The 15,348-nt window shown below is 36.0% G+C and overlaps 1 protein-coding gene across 1 annotated transcript in view; it reads right to left on the bottom strand.

Annotated features, from left to right (window-relative positions):
* Positions 1 to 6,174: 6,174 nt before the first annotated feature.
* The window catches only part of MBOAT2 (membrane bound O-acyltransferase domain containing 2), a 35,915-nt gene continuing 26,741 nt past the window's right edge, over positions 6,175 to 15,348 (bottom strand). The window contains exons 9-11 of the mRNA XM_027890521.1: positions 10,497 to 10,629; positions 7,891 to 8,042; positions 6,175 to 7,327 (exon numbers count right to left, since the gene is read on the bottom strand). Of these exons, the coding sequence (XP_027746322.1) occupies positions 7,105 to 7,327; positions 7,891 to 8,042; positions 10,497 to 10,629 (508 nt within the window). The 3' untranslated portion in view covers positions 6,175 to 7,104. The remainder of the gene's footprint in view (positions 7,328 to 7,890; positions 8,043 to 10,496; positions 10,630 to 15,348) is intronic.

Here is a 15,348-nt window from a genome sequence, read left to right as displayed (position 1 = left end):
GTCTTCAAAAAGTTACACTGCCTCTACAAGGTTTGTACAGAAGCAGAATTAATACCAGATGAAGAAAAGAGAGAAGATTATTTAGTAGCATTATAGTAAAATATAGTGATATAATTTCATTGTAATATATAATATCCTTTCTTGTCTCTAAGTACACGTGGTAAAAACCTGCAGGTCAGGAAGTCTCAGTCAGCTTTAACATCCTGTCACTAGTCGACAGAAACTGCCCTAGCAGAGTCCTGGTAGTCAAGTTAAAAAAAAAAAAAAAAAAAAAAAAAGTCCATATATGGTACCCATTTAGCCCTGCTTCTTTGAAACCATCAATTAAAGCAGGAGCTTCTTCAAAACACTGAATTTGATTTCTCAGTAGTGAGGTTTCCACAGCAGTTGGTCATATCTGGAACTAGTGCTCCTTGGGCAGCAATATGCTCCAAGACAGAGCGTTGAAAGTTGCTTAAGTATCTTCCCCAAGTAACAAGAGGCTAGGCTTGAAATTCTGTTTACCAGTTCTGCTGGAAAATAATTATATATGTATAGTTGTATATGAGCTCTAGCAAACAAATTAAATAAAACCAAATTTGAAGTAGAACATTCCAAATAAGAGTATAAATGCATGCAGTGTATGCTTAGTAATCTAAAAGGAAAAACCGCATTTAAAACTTTTGGTCTTTAGCACTCATTAAAGACAGACACCAAAGAATTTAGAAAAACAAGTTTTTTTTTTTTTAAACTACAGTTTAATCAGATTTAAAGACACAAATTAGAAAAAAACATTTATAGGCAAGTTAAAAACACCTTTAAAACATAACAGCATGCTGCTTCAGCAGCACTGCTGAGACAAATTAGAAATAAGTAATTATTAAAATATCACAATCACAGTGTAACTAACAGTGGTATTTTAATTTTACCATACACCAACACTTAGTTTATGGATCTGTTGAAAAATAACACTTTTTAAAAAATATATATTTTGGAATAATAAAAATGAAATTCACTGACAATGTATTATAGTCTGAACCAGGAAAGGCAAATTTAGGAACACTGTAGCTATCCACTTTTTAGGGGCGTTCTCTCACCTTAACATACGGGTGGTTGGAGGCATAACTACTTCTGCATTGAGGTAAAACTATTCCCTTGAATGTGTAACCAAGGCAGGAAAGAACAAAGTTCCATATTTTAAATTCTTAAATTGAATAACTTATTACAACATCTTTGAATAATGCTATATTTACCCATCTTACACTATTTTTCACCCAATACATTTTGAATGTTCTCTTCTAACTGATCTAGAACACATCTGAGGTCTGGGATTTAAGAATAACTACCTAATTACTATTGTAGCATTTTGACACCTTTGTCACAATAAGACACATCAGCAGATTCTTCATAGAAATAGTCAACACCACTGGACAAAAGAAGGTACAAAGAAAAGATGTAAAGAGAACTGATAAACACATCGAAAGGCAAAAGACGCATAGGCAAATACTTCTTAACTTATTGTGACAATTGTTGCACCATTAACACGTAGTGTTGCACTATTCTGATTACCCGTCTCTAGGCACCCTGTTTCTCTGGTTTTTGTTTCAGATTATATTGTCCCAGTCTTGAAGCCTAATTTGACTAGAGCATGGACCACAGCTACCTATTCATATGACATATTGCAGTGAAACCTAAAGAAAATTCAGCTTGGGGTATTTCTCCCTTAGAGAATGAAAGGAAGGAAGAAGATTGTGCAGAGGTCTGTTTTGCCAGGAGGTTTGTTTGGAGTAAGGTGCTGGACTGAGTCACTAGTAATATAAAACATTTTCTCTGAATGTGGCCCTATGTCAGATCTCAGTCTGAAGTCAAAATTTCTATTCATAGCCTGAAGCAGAATATCCTGTAGAGGTTGGTTTTGCAACAGAATGAAAGAAGCCTTTTACTTGCCACTTGAAGTGTAACCAACAGATTATATTTTCACCATAGGAAGCAGAAAGCTTAGTGGTCTGAGAGCAGAGCCCCACAGCCTTCAGATGTAATGTACAACTGGAGGGCTCAACACCAGCCTCATCTGAATATTGATGTAGCTTATTTTAACTGTATTTATGCACGCTATATGTAACTACAGTTTGTCAACTTAAAGTTTACACAATGTTTATATGGATATGTACATGGGTTTAAAAAATCTAAAATCATCTAAAACCAAAACCAGGTCTAAGGTCACTGGACACACAACTAATGCACAGACAGTGATGAAGCAGCAAAATTTTCTTTTGCAAATTTGTATACCTAAACTGAGTAAAATTATGTTTTAAATATTTAATGCAATGAAATGAAAATTGATACAGCTGATGGCTAGATTTCATAAAAAAACTACAAAAAAGCTAATCTCAAAACTAGTTTTAAAGATTTTTTTTCATTTTGTTTTAACCATAATAAGCAAGTGTTGCAACATTTGCAGTCGTAACCTTGCAGGGTGACTTTGTGGATGCCTGGATTTCATGGTGTTTGCTAAACGTCTAGGTTAAGACAGCACACACGTCAAAAATCCAGACAGATGTAGCATTGAGCAGTGGCAGGCTAGGTCACAAGCAAGTAGAATCTCTGTCCAGCTCTGCACAGAGGGTTAGCTCCTCACAGGAATTGTGTGGCAAACCCTTCCAGCCACAGACGGGACATGTTCTGACTACAGACCTCTCCACTGCCAGCTTTTTCACTATGACTGTGAAGAAGGTGAAGATCGACAGCACAAACCAGGTGAGATCCAGACAGATCCAGTAATCTTATGAGAGTAGGCTCAATTCACTAGAGTATCTGCTTACATACTTATTCAGAATAGCATATAATACTTGTTTAAGTATTTATTGACAACTGATTTTTTAAACAGGAAATTTAAAAATACTCCCAAGTGCTGCTCAGAGTATTATTGGATCTAAATAAATACATAAAGGTTAATTTTGTAGTGAAATGCTGTGATGAATCAGCACAGAAATAGTGTGTATTTTTTTAATACATAGAGTCTGCATCATATTAAAATCCTTAAATTAATTTCCATCTGTTTTTCTAACACTGATCACTTTTCAACACAGATGGCAGTATTTCAAAATTTTCACTGAAACTGAAAAATTTTCAAGCCTGATTTCAGAAGTCAATGAGAATTACAAAGTGAAAGACTTAAGGATAAAGGGAAATAAAAGCCTAAATTACTGTAACTTGTGCTTTTAAATTTCTTTATCATTCAAGGCCAACTTATAAAGTTGAACATGTGAAAGTTTACATATAAGCAACAGTGATACATTTGCAGGCAAACGTGAAGACACATTTCACCATGTATTCAAACAAATTGTCAACAATTTGTTTGCAAAGCTTCTGAGCAAAAAATCTCGACTCTGTTAAAATTACTTTTGATGTGAATTTTACGGGAGGTGAGGATCTCAAATGTCTCCTCTGCATCAGAGGACATTTTACCACTAACCAAATCAATGCCAACAAAAGAGGCAAAACTACCTAGTGTGCATCCTGTCATACAATCCTAGCATTTATATTCATATTACTTATTTCCCTGGGGGAAACTGAACAATTTCTTTAAGTGTAAAATTCTTCTAATAAATAATATATTAAATTGGTAAAATTAATACCATATGACAGTGTAGAGCAGGGAATATACAAAAGTCTCTTCATAGTCTTCTCACTAAAGTATTATTTGTTAGCAAGAGCATATTTTCAAATGTCACCAATTATTGAAATCTTGTCTACATGTCAACTTAAGGAATGGCCACGGAAGAATAAGTTTCCTGAATAAGAAGGGCATATCTGTAACTGCAAAGCTAACAAAGCCTTTCTGATTAAAACAGTAGTGGGCACCACCAAAAGTATTATTTAAATATGTAATATATATCTCTTTCATTAATACAGAATCTTAAAGGTTGAAAAAGGTTAAGCAAGCAAATAGTTACTCTCAGGGTGACTACATTTACTAACTAAGTGCCTGAATGAACTGTTCACAATAGGCAAATATCTGCAAAGCACCATAAAAATTATGAATGATATGTTGCATTTACTTTTCATAGTGTGCTGATCTGCAATATAGAAAACATTTTTATCTTTTGGATATAAATTAGTTAGTAAGTGAAAGAATACTTAATGTTTCCTTCATGCCCGAAACATACATAGGAAATTTACAATTTTTCTCAGGAAGAGCAATAGTAAACCACTGCCATCCTTTCAAATTCAGTATTATCAAATGATGTCTGTAAAACCTAAAAATTATCTAAAGCATCGAGGCTGACTGCTAATGACTTTCTGATTGAGTGGATAAAAAGGACTCAGTGCAATAGCAAGGCAGAAAACAAGTAAAGCAGTAGGAAAGCAAAAACAACAAAACCCCAGTTTGACTAAAATCAGAGTGCTGCCATTAAAACAAAACACTTCTTTCCAAAGTCCCCAAGAAAATTCATTTACATGAAGAGCAGATTTCAGTTCAAAGCACTTTTATACTCAGAAATGACATTTAAAGGGTAAATTCTAAGACAGTACACTTAAATTCTGTGCAGAATTAATTGCCATAATTTTCTTGTACTGCAATTATTTAATGGGTTCAAATCATGAAGGAAAAAAGTCATGTCCAATTTTGAAACATGTATCTTGCCACCTGTGCCCAACGAAAGCACGAACATATTTTCTTGGTTGCTTTAACTTCCCTATATACAAAAGTTCAGAACGAAACTGTACCTGTGAATTGACTCACACTGAAGTCACACACCAGTCTGCACTACCCTAAACCTGCTTATTTTCTGGGAGTGTTTACAACTGTTTTCATATTTCATTAAGAAGAATTAGTAAGCCTCCACTGTGCACACACCAAAAGAACAAAACAAGAGTACCAGAACATTAACATAACACACTGGATGTTGTACTGGCATCCAAAACGGTTTGAGTAGATATGGAACTGAACCAACAAGATGAATTTAAGTGCAACAGTAACAAATGCTGAAAGAATCAATGCCAATTTTACTTACCCACCCAGAAACGTGCAATTCTAATTTGTTCTCTTATGTAAATATTCCTTCAATTACAGAAAGCAAAAAAATGTCTTTCCTGATTCTGCATCTAATAAGGATGACCAAAAAAATAAACTAGTGTTCCCTTATAATTAACAAGAAAAGCATAATGTGGTTTCAAAGAGGCATATGATAACCATGTAAGGGGAAGTCTATTTGGGTAATCAAAGTAAGGATTTAGAAATCAGACTATTTTATCTTAAAGATAATACAGCTGTCACTGAAACAATGAACATCCCTGCTCATCTAAACAGACTCAGTCGCTCTCATTTAATATTCAGTTCCTCCTTTCTAACTGTGTAGACTAATTAGTCCTAACCTACATATATGTTATCCTCCTCCTGGAGTTTTAGGCAAGGAGCCAAAGGCCAGACACAGAACTGTGGCAGCACGGAAACAACTCTGACCAAACTCACAGTCTGGTGCTTTAGAGAGTACACCAGAAGTACTGAGACAATTTTTGCATGGTAGTATCCCCAAAGCTGAGGACCATCATTGCACTTCTGGTACTAACAATATTCATCTGACTGGTTCTAGATATTTGATGAAAAATTTAAGGTTCAAAATATTAAGACATTTTTCTCACTCATTTGCTAGTTATTAATCAACAAGCTGCATTATTTTTCTCTGGTAGTATTTTGTGTCTGGTTTAAAATTAAAAATAAACCCCATGTGGATAAACAGTTTGTGTTTACTTAAAAAAATTATAAGAAAATACAGAATATAAGCAATTAAAATGTAGCCCTTTAACAGTAGTACTCTAGCAGTGACCATCATCACAAAAATAAATGGTCTGGAATAGACATAACCACTGCATTGTTTCCTTGACACACTTCCATAATTCAGTTAGTCAGATATTCTGAAGGATTTCTTTCTTTCATTATGTTACCCACAAATATGATATGAACTTTGCATCTAAAATTTAAAGAAAAGCTTTTCCTCAATTTCATACACTTCTTTGGATAAAGGGCCATCAATTATCAAGCATATAGAAATTGGTTATGATAGTCATTTCATACTTGACTATCCACACGCTGGAGCTTCAAGGTAATTTTGCTATTTTATACTGAAAGCATCATCAAATAACTGATGCCTGAAAATTCAAAATAACTTTAAGTATTAAAAATCACTTTTTGTAAAACAGTTCTATTCTAGAACAAGTATTTCTGGCATTTAAGGGCAAAACTGCACTTTCATTGAAATCCCAGTGCTTGCACGTTGTCTTCTGTGCCTTATGGCTGCTTTTCCTCCTCTAGCTGCAAAGCCCACTTGGCAGTGTTTTATTGGGTTTAGGTACTTTAAAATAATAGAAACCTACAATAGAGCCATCAAGCTCTGGAAAAAGGTGAACCTTGAGTTGTTTTTAATCCATTCAGAAGGGCCATTTTAATCCATTCAGAGTAATTATACTCTTTATCAAAGAAACCTAACTATAATTTGGCATCAATGTTTACAGTTCTGTAATGTACTGTAATAGTTTGAGATACTTCAAGAAAACCCTCCAAATACTGAGATGCTTATTGCAATTCCCTTTTAAAGATTCAGAAGTCTTCTAGTGACTTTGCATTTCCTATTTTATCTTCGTTACAGCATATAGTTTCATATTTGAAATGCGCTTTCCATGTAAAATCAAACTTGAAAATACCCACTTAGAAACAATATTTCAGTAAATAGAGGGTTTAAGGCAAGTCATTCATTTGGAAAAGTTATTTTCCATTTGTTAATCCTAGATTGACACAATTTTATTCCACCCCATCAGTGCCTTGGGATACACAACGTACATTCAGCAAAGGGCACACATATGACCCTATGGACATACGTTGCAAGTCCTGAGTGCCCATTGAAATAATGGTAATATCTTCATATAAGGCGTGACCCACAGGGACATGGCATGGGAGGGGTTAATTTGTTTTGTTTCCAGTCTTGCTATATGTATGTGATTTTCCTAGGTAATGCATTCTTTTCTTACTAAACATCTTTGCAAACAAATACAAACCCCTTTAAAAGGTGCTAAAAATGGGTTTCTGAAAACATACAAAATATATTCATCATAATATTTCCTCAATCACTGTTTTAATGTTTGATATCTGCAGGTCATTTCTTGCTTCTGACTGAAACTATTATTTGTTGTGGAGTAACTGTTCTTTTGCAAAAGATTTTCTTCTTCTAGTGTTTTGGACCACACAGGCTGGATGGTTTCATGCTTTTTACTTCCTTTTTGAGTTCTTTTCAGTGGAAATACCAACAACACCAGAATGCTGGCAATATGAAGACAGAAATAGCAGGAGCTAAAAAACAAACAGAAATAGTAATTCAATAAAACTCTCACCACTCCTACAGGATACTTAAGGAATAAACTGTCAAAAGTAACTTGCATACTTCATATGTAAGATAAGAAGACATTAGTATTTCCTTTAAGAAAAGTAAAGTAAGGGGGAAATCAGAAATTAAGTCCTCCCTTACGGTATTTAGTGCTGTAACAAGATGTAAAGTGAACAGAAATTTGCTTTCAACTTTTTTCACAAGTTATTTCTGGAAGTCAATATCTAGTTTTGCTGTAAAATAATTCAAGGGCATATAGTAATCTCTAAGGTACCCTCTGGTTTTGTTTTTGGTTGGGTCTTTTTTCCCTGCCCCAGGAAAAATAACTCTAATATGACTGCAAAATGAAAGCACTTTAAGGTTTTTCATACACAACATACACCACGTTCCAGCACTAGAACAGAAACACAGTCCACTCAGATAACAAATCAATTTTATAATTATCATTAAAATAGCTTCAAAAATCTTATGCTGCAGAAAACACTTCTATTTCAATTTAGAGAAAAGGAAACAGGTAGAATGGGCTTACCTGTAAAAGGTGAAAGAGGGTTTTACAGAGAGCAGTACAAATGGCACGACTGTGTAACTTATTGCTATTTGAGTTGCCATCCATGTTATAATATCATAACACACTTTAACAGCAGGAGATTCAACAAAATAGTGTCTGATGTTGTTTCTTATCTGAAAAAGCAGGTAATAGTAAATTAGCTTAGGAATAAAACCTTGGGAGCTCAGAGTTTGTTGCACTGACACAAAATTCATAGGATGAATGAAATGCTACAGTTTGGTCAAATACCTTTGAACTATTCAAAATGCCCATCAACTTCAACAGGAGTCAGTTCAAATTCCCCCCACTTCATCCACCACAGGAATTAAAGCATTTACCAATTTAAGCAGAAGTTAAGTAAATGAATCCTCCCCTAAACCAAATGCAACTTTGCAGTGCTTGTCTGAATTAGGACAACTCTATTCTATCAAGGCATTCTATAAATATAGAGGGTTGGGATAAATGAAAGCCAGAGTCCTTCTGAGGAAAGCTTCTATAGGGTAAGTCATTTTCATATACTTGTTATGAGATATATTTTAGGACAAGCAGGGTATAAATCAGAATATACAAAATATCAGTTCTAATTTTATATTTCAGGAGTCTTAATAACAACTACTATCAAGTGGGACCGCTATAAACTGACTTAATTTTCTACACTGTTTTCTTTTGTTTGTAAAATTCTGTTCAAACAACAGAACAACAAAGGTATATTTAAAAAATCCAGATCCAAAACCCACACAGATTTGGGTTCAGTTTTATTTAAGTCTACAGTTAAAAGACACCAGTAAATCTTTGCCCTTCCTTCCTTTGACTGAACTATCATCCTTGCTCACACTGACTTGCTGAGAAGCCAAGATGGGCTCCATTCAGCCTCTGTGAGCTCAGCATCACAGTTTCCACCTCCCAGTCACTTGCACTGAAGCAAAAATGCAGCACCAAAGTGCACAGTTCAGCTTCTTCAAACCTCCATTTCCTTAGAACTCCTGTTTCCAAAGAACATACCCAAGGCTAGCTCCTGCTGCTATCTTTACATTAAAACCTTTCTTTACCCTTCTTGTTCTTCTTATCCAAATTGCCTCATAGACACCACATTCCCCCTCAGCCTTTGCTTAGTTAAGGTAAGTAAAACAAGTAATTCTGGCCCCATATCCTTCATCCTGCCATCTCCGCCCAGTTTTCTCCTATAGTCACATGCAATGACTTGTTCCTGAGTTCTGCAGAACTCAGATGAAGCTTTTGTAGAGAAATCTTGTATTTTAGGACTGTATTTTAGGACTGGAAGGATGACTTTAAACACAAATCTACAATTGCTCCTAGTACATACTGATTTTGAAATGTGTAAGGAGGTAAAACAAATTGAATACATGCTTAGGCATGACAGAATGAAGTGCAGATCAAAGCTACCACACTTTGCAGTTAAAGGCTAGTAGGATTAAGTAACGAATATGCTCAAGTACCTCTAATATATATTAGCAGTTAATATTAAGTACCTGTTAATACAGAAACTCAAACTATATTTTTACTAGCCTATTGATTGATACATATGAAATGTGAATACAACACACCTTACTAGAGAAGCCCAGGATGAAGTTCAGTGAGCACTCCAATTTACTGGACTCATCTCACTGAGTAAAACTTTTACCTGAGAACTGTCCCAGAACCTTGGCTTTTGCACCAGCCCCTGGCTGATAAATGTCAAAAGCTCCCTGTGATACAGTCTGGAAGGAGAAGAAAGCTACACCTATTGTAAAGAAAGGAGTCAGTTCTGCCAAACAAGGACTTTACCCTCATCTTGTGAAGAAAGAGAAGCATCTGTTTTATCGCTGTAGAAAAAACCTATATCTGAAATACCACCTTTCCCTAGCAATTAGAGCAACAAAGAGCAGTCCTCTTCATTTCTTATTCTCCTGGTTTCAACAACAAAATGTGGTCTGTTATGCTTCTCTGATCTGACATGTGATTTGTTCCTCTTTTCCACTGAGGAACTGATAAACCTCTGTTCTTACATAGCTTTCTCAAGCAGAACTGTGAGAAATTTCTTGGCAGATTTGCTGGTTCCATATGGTTCTGAGTAGCAGCTGCAAAAGCTTGTTAATGTGACTGCACTGCTGGCTGGCCAACTTGAATGGTAGCTGCACTAGAGATTTTTATCTGCTGCTTGAGGGGAAGCATTCTTTAGGTACCACCTTTACACTAGTACCGGACAGAAATTAGGGAGGGGGAAGACTCTATAAATTTATAGCATTAACACCCAACTTTCAAGCTACTCATCATCAGTGATTTCTTCAAAATTATCTTAGATAACATGAACCTGTTCGCTATGCCAGTAACACAGGATCTGTTAACACAGAGGAAGAGCTTCCACAAAAGATATGCTACAAAGCTGTTATAGGTTATGTACAGTCTTTGTTTCCACCAATCAACCCTTCCTTACATCTAATCATTCCCACGCTCTCTTAACTAAAAAAGTAAACACCACTATCGGACAGATTGTGTATAAACTGTAAAGGGCATCTTTGGACTACAGAACATGATCAGTTTTCTTTTACAAAACATGTTATTTAAGAAGATTCTTGGTTGGTACTTACAGCTCGTGCTGCTAATGTCATAAGTACTCCTGTTAAAAATGTTAAATAATATCCTGGGTAAACCCCATGCCAGATGGCAGAAAGGATGAAGGTTTGGATCGTTGGGCTGAAGGTGGCTCGCTCATAGCACACTCTAGCAAGTTAAAAAAACAATTCAAGATAAATAACACGAGACAAGTCACCCACCATCTTCTCAGTTATCCTTTTTACTTTTACCAGTTGCACCTGCAACACGTAAGTTTGAATGCAATTGCAGTTTGCTGTTATTTAATAATATTGCCACAGTATTATGACTTACAGTAAACGTTTAAAGCTATTCACAGCTCCCAGTCCAAGCCCTCAGTGCTAACCTGTGCTCAGTGCCATCACACACAGTCCTGATTCATAATGAAAGGATACAGTCATCCAAAGATGGGTGTTGGCATTAATGAGGGATCTTGAGCCATCCAAGAATGTGTTTGAAAAGCTACACTGGAAGGCACAGACAACCCCGGAGACTCTTGCAATGAGTCAGATATATGTTTGTCACAAAATGAAAGCAGTGTATATAAAAATGGGAAAAGTAACAACTACCTTCAATTTTGAATAGTAAAGAGACTAGAGTTGAAAATATGTCCATGTGACACAATCAGGTGAGCATGATGATGAAACTGTAGTAAGTACTGTAGTGTTGCAAGAGTATCAAATAACGACAATGCTGAACTCCGTTAATTAAAAATTGAGACTCTGAACTATTAGGTAAGGTCCTACAGTAAAGAATCCTAGAAGAAAGAAAGGAAAAAGGAATCCAAGAAAGGTATTTCCTAGAAGACAACATTATATGACACAATGACAAACCATCATGATGTGGAAGAATGATAGGAAACATGGTAAGGTCCTGATATGGCTTCATCAAGATTTCTTTAATATCTTTAATGATCTGAAAACCAAAAAGCAATAGGAAATATGGAAACAGATACAAACTAACATGAAGCAAAAATAAACACCACAAGCATGCATGAACACAAATCTATGGCTAACACACAAAATGAGTTTTAACTAAAAAGGCCATAGACACCAATATGTAAAAGGTTTTCTAACCACATAGCAAGTAACAGAAAAAAAGAAGAGAATTCACGTCTATTATTCAAAGAAGATGACAAGCTAATGATACAGAGGGCCGAAACACTACTAATCTAACTACTTTACCACAACTTCCATGTATACAAAAGATTACTGAGACCTACTGACGCAGTCAATGCTGAAGAACAAAAGGCAAAAAGACAGCATCTGAATAGGGAAAGATCAAAAGTGTATTTTGCTAATTTAGTTTATTCCAGTCAAATAGATGTGGTAAAATTTATCTTAGGAAGTCTTCAGTGCAGGATATGAGCACAACCCTCTGCTCCTGCCAAAGGACTTCGCTCACAAAGCCCATTAAGATGAGAACATGGGGCTGAGTGGAGGGCAGGTGCTTGCATGTGTAATACACACAACTATCTGAGGACATCTGCCCCAAGTACATCACCTTAAAGACAAAAGCAGCATTGGGCCAGGCTAAATAGTAAATATAGAACTTCAAAGAAACATTTTTGACAAAGAATCCGTCACCCTCAGAAGTAGCTTTAGGAAAATTTGTGATGACTCAGGGAGACATCTTGGAGCAAAATACCAGTCACCAAAACCTGGTTTGACACTGCCAGAAGTCACCCCACCAGCACCATGACCTCTGCCTCAGCCAAGACAGAGCATCCCTGGTAGACATGGTAGCATCCCTGCACCCAGGTAGGGGACTGTCAGGGCAGTGTGCCATGCCAGGGAGCAGGATCTCATCCCTGTCAGCTGCAGGCACAGGAATTTGTGGCGTGCTTTTCTAATGGGCATGTGCATCAGCAGGTTCACAGCAAGCTGGAGTACTCACATCTCACACAGGCAGTGCATACAAGCCCATATTCCCAGGAGTAGGTGGGGGTTTGCATCCCACATGTCCTTGAGAAAGGAGGTGCAGTTTGCATGTAAATGTGTGCATACATGCCTGCTTTTTAAACTGCATGGCATTGGTTACAGAACAGTGTTTAGAAACGTTTATAAAACCAGAACACTAAGCACATATAAAATGGTATCTGCTCTAGTACTGCTATTAATTCTGAACATACATTTTACTGAGAAGTGGTTAATTATGTCTCATTAATAAACTGATACATGGCTTCAATCTTTATTTGGTTTAAACTACTGAAATAGTTCCTTGAAAAGCATTCAGGACCTAACAAAACTAACTAAATTAATTAAACAAATTAAATAACCAAATTTCAGCTGTATCAATGCAAGTCGGGTAAGATATACTACAAAAAGTCATTAGCTTTCAATTTCAAAGAGTAAAAAGTAAACTCTTCCATGGATTTGGTAGTAATAAATCATGTTCAAATGCCTCATTTGACGTTCCTAAAAACAAACCAAGGAAATCTGGTCATCACAATAGGTGGCAAAAGTATATTCAGATACAGGTTGTTCAGGTTATCTTATCCATAATTTGCTCTAGAAGTGGGAAGATGCATCAATTGTTCAACAAGGTACTGCCTTTGGTCTGGTTCTCTGTTTTCATTACTAACTTGGGTGGTAGACTGAGAAGTATATTTTTCCACCTTGTCTTCCTTTTTTTTTGGGGTGAAGGTGGGATGGACGAGATTGGCATTGTTTTCTTAGCAGATAGAGCACTAGAATCCAAAATGATCTTGACAGACTTGAAGGGTGTTCTGAAATCAACAAGATGAAGTCCAAAGCATAGAACATCTTATAAGAAAAGTGGAAGATACAAAACAGTACCATTCCTGTAAAATTCCTGAAAAAGCGTAGCTGGGTATGAATATGAATCAACAGTATGAAACACTGAGTATCAGCTGAGCATGAATCAACAGTAGATAGCTGCTGCAAAAAAAGAGACAGATATAACACTCTTCCTAATACATCACAGTATGACCTACAGAAAATAATGGTAATTAATCCAGTCAAATTATTTGACTCTGCCTGTAACAAGCCAGGGAAAGACCTTGAAGGTCTTAGCAGAAGTACTACATCCAGTCTAAGAAGACAGGAAGATTGAAAGATGTCAGAATCCAGCAACAAGAACCAGAAAAGTTTTGCAAACATGACCAAGCACAAATGGCATTAGATGGTTTCTTTGGAAATGAGAGTGAACAGGCTGAGGTGGGAATGTAACAGCTTTCCCAGTCAGGAAACACTATCATGATATGTATTGTTGATATATGCTGCTACGTAAATACCTATCTTAACTTGCATGCTTGTGACAATAACACCTCTGAATTGCTGTATCTTATGATCTACACCAGATGTTTACTAAACCTCTTTGTGATCTGTAGCTCCATTAGCTGTGTTTTTTACAAGGAGTTTGTTCTTACACACAGTCAGGGTTTAAATCCTGTGATTCTGGTGGTTCAGTTTTGCTTTAGAGAGTATCAGAATAAAAACAGAACAAATGCTGATGTCTGCTATTTCATGTGAGATAAATGGATAACATTTTAGGTACTTCTATAAAGGGTAAAAAAAGTGAGGTATTAAAAGTGGATGTTTGAAGTAACACATGAGCTTGTCCTCCACTCTAATTGTTGTAGCATTGCAACCATCCAAATGATTAATAATATAATATATATTCTATAACACTATTTATGGACCTCATATACAATCAATTAAAACAATTTTACTTGCAACAAAACTTCCAGAAAACATCTGCCCTTCTCCCTTTCACTGTGGCAGAATAAAATCAGACTATCCTCAAAGATTTAGACTATCCTCAAGGATTCTTCTACTATTGTTTGAAAAAAATATTTATTAAAGGAGATGCTTTAATTTTTCTTCACATCTTATTTTATTGTCACTCTGAGCAACTGATTTGCATTTTTTTTTCTTTCAATTCCTAGCAGAAGTGTTATGCTTCTTCACTAATCACAGTGTTTCTTTAGAATCATTCCATTTTGGAAATACAACCTTTTCCTCTTAAGTTTTAATACTGATAAATTTCTGTTCTCTAACTAAATTAAAATAGCTAGATAACTTACTTTCTTTATTGAATGATACATTTCAATACCTGCAAACATGCAATTCTTCTTTGTTCACTGTTCTAGCAATAGGTCCCGTTGACCATTGAGCCAACCAGAATAATCACATAAAATTCAATTTCTGTTTTTAATTGAATCAGTAAAATATTTAGGGATAAAATTATGGTAGGGAGAGAAAATACTATGAAGAAATTTGATGCAAGAAACATCCTGTTGCCAGCTATCTTAGAATAAGGGGTTAAGTCCTCTGAGTGATCCCAAGATAGGGGTCTCAAACTTGCATGTATCGATAGAGATCCAACTCAACAGACTGGAAGAAGGAAAACAACACCCACACGCTGCTCAAGAACAATTTTACTTTCTAGTTACCAGAAAGAAGGAGCGAGATGTAGTTCACAGGACACCATACCCGTTTCCCAGACAAGGAAAGAGTGAAGCTGAGGGATATCTGCAATTTCTGTTGACAGCACATTGTAGGGTTTGATGTCTCTCGTGCAACCCATAATGGAAGGAGCACAGAAAGTTCTCTCACAAAACGTATGGAAGTTCCTATATCACTGTGTGGCTAAAAATAATGCAGAGCTTTCACAGGCTGAGATGTACATTTTGCCTGCTGTTCTCAGCAACATGCACTGGTTTGAATGCTAAGAGAAGAAAAAAGATGCCTCCACAGATTAACAGGTTTATGTTCCCTTTGGCCAGTGAAGAAAAACTGTTTCTGCCATAACCTGGTAGTCTACACTAAGAGAGGAGTCCTACATGCAGAGACTTTAATTCAAGTATTACAAGAAGAATGTCCC

The sequence above is a fragment of the Empidonax traillii genome, unplaced genomic scaffold, assembly GCF_003031625.1.
Source record: "Empidonax traillii isolate 1590-97213 ecotype Southwest subspecies unplaced genomic scaffold, ASM303162v1 scaffold291:size1517763, whole genome shotgun sequence".
Taxonomy (NCBI): domain Eukaryota; kingdom Metazoa; phylum Chordata; class Aves; order Passeriformes; family Tyrannidae; genus Empidonax; species Empidonax traillii.
Note: the sequence above shows the minus strand (reverse complement) of the source record. Positions and strands in the feature narration are given on the sequence as shown.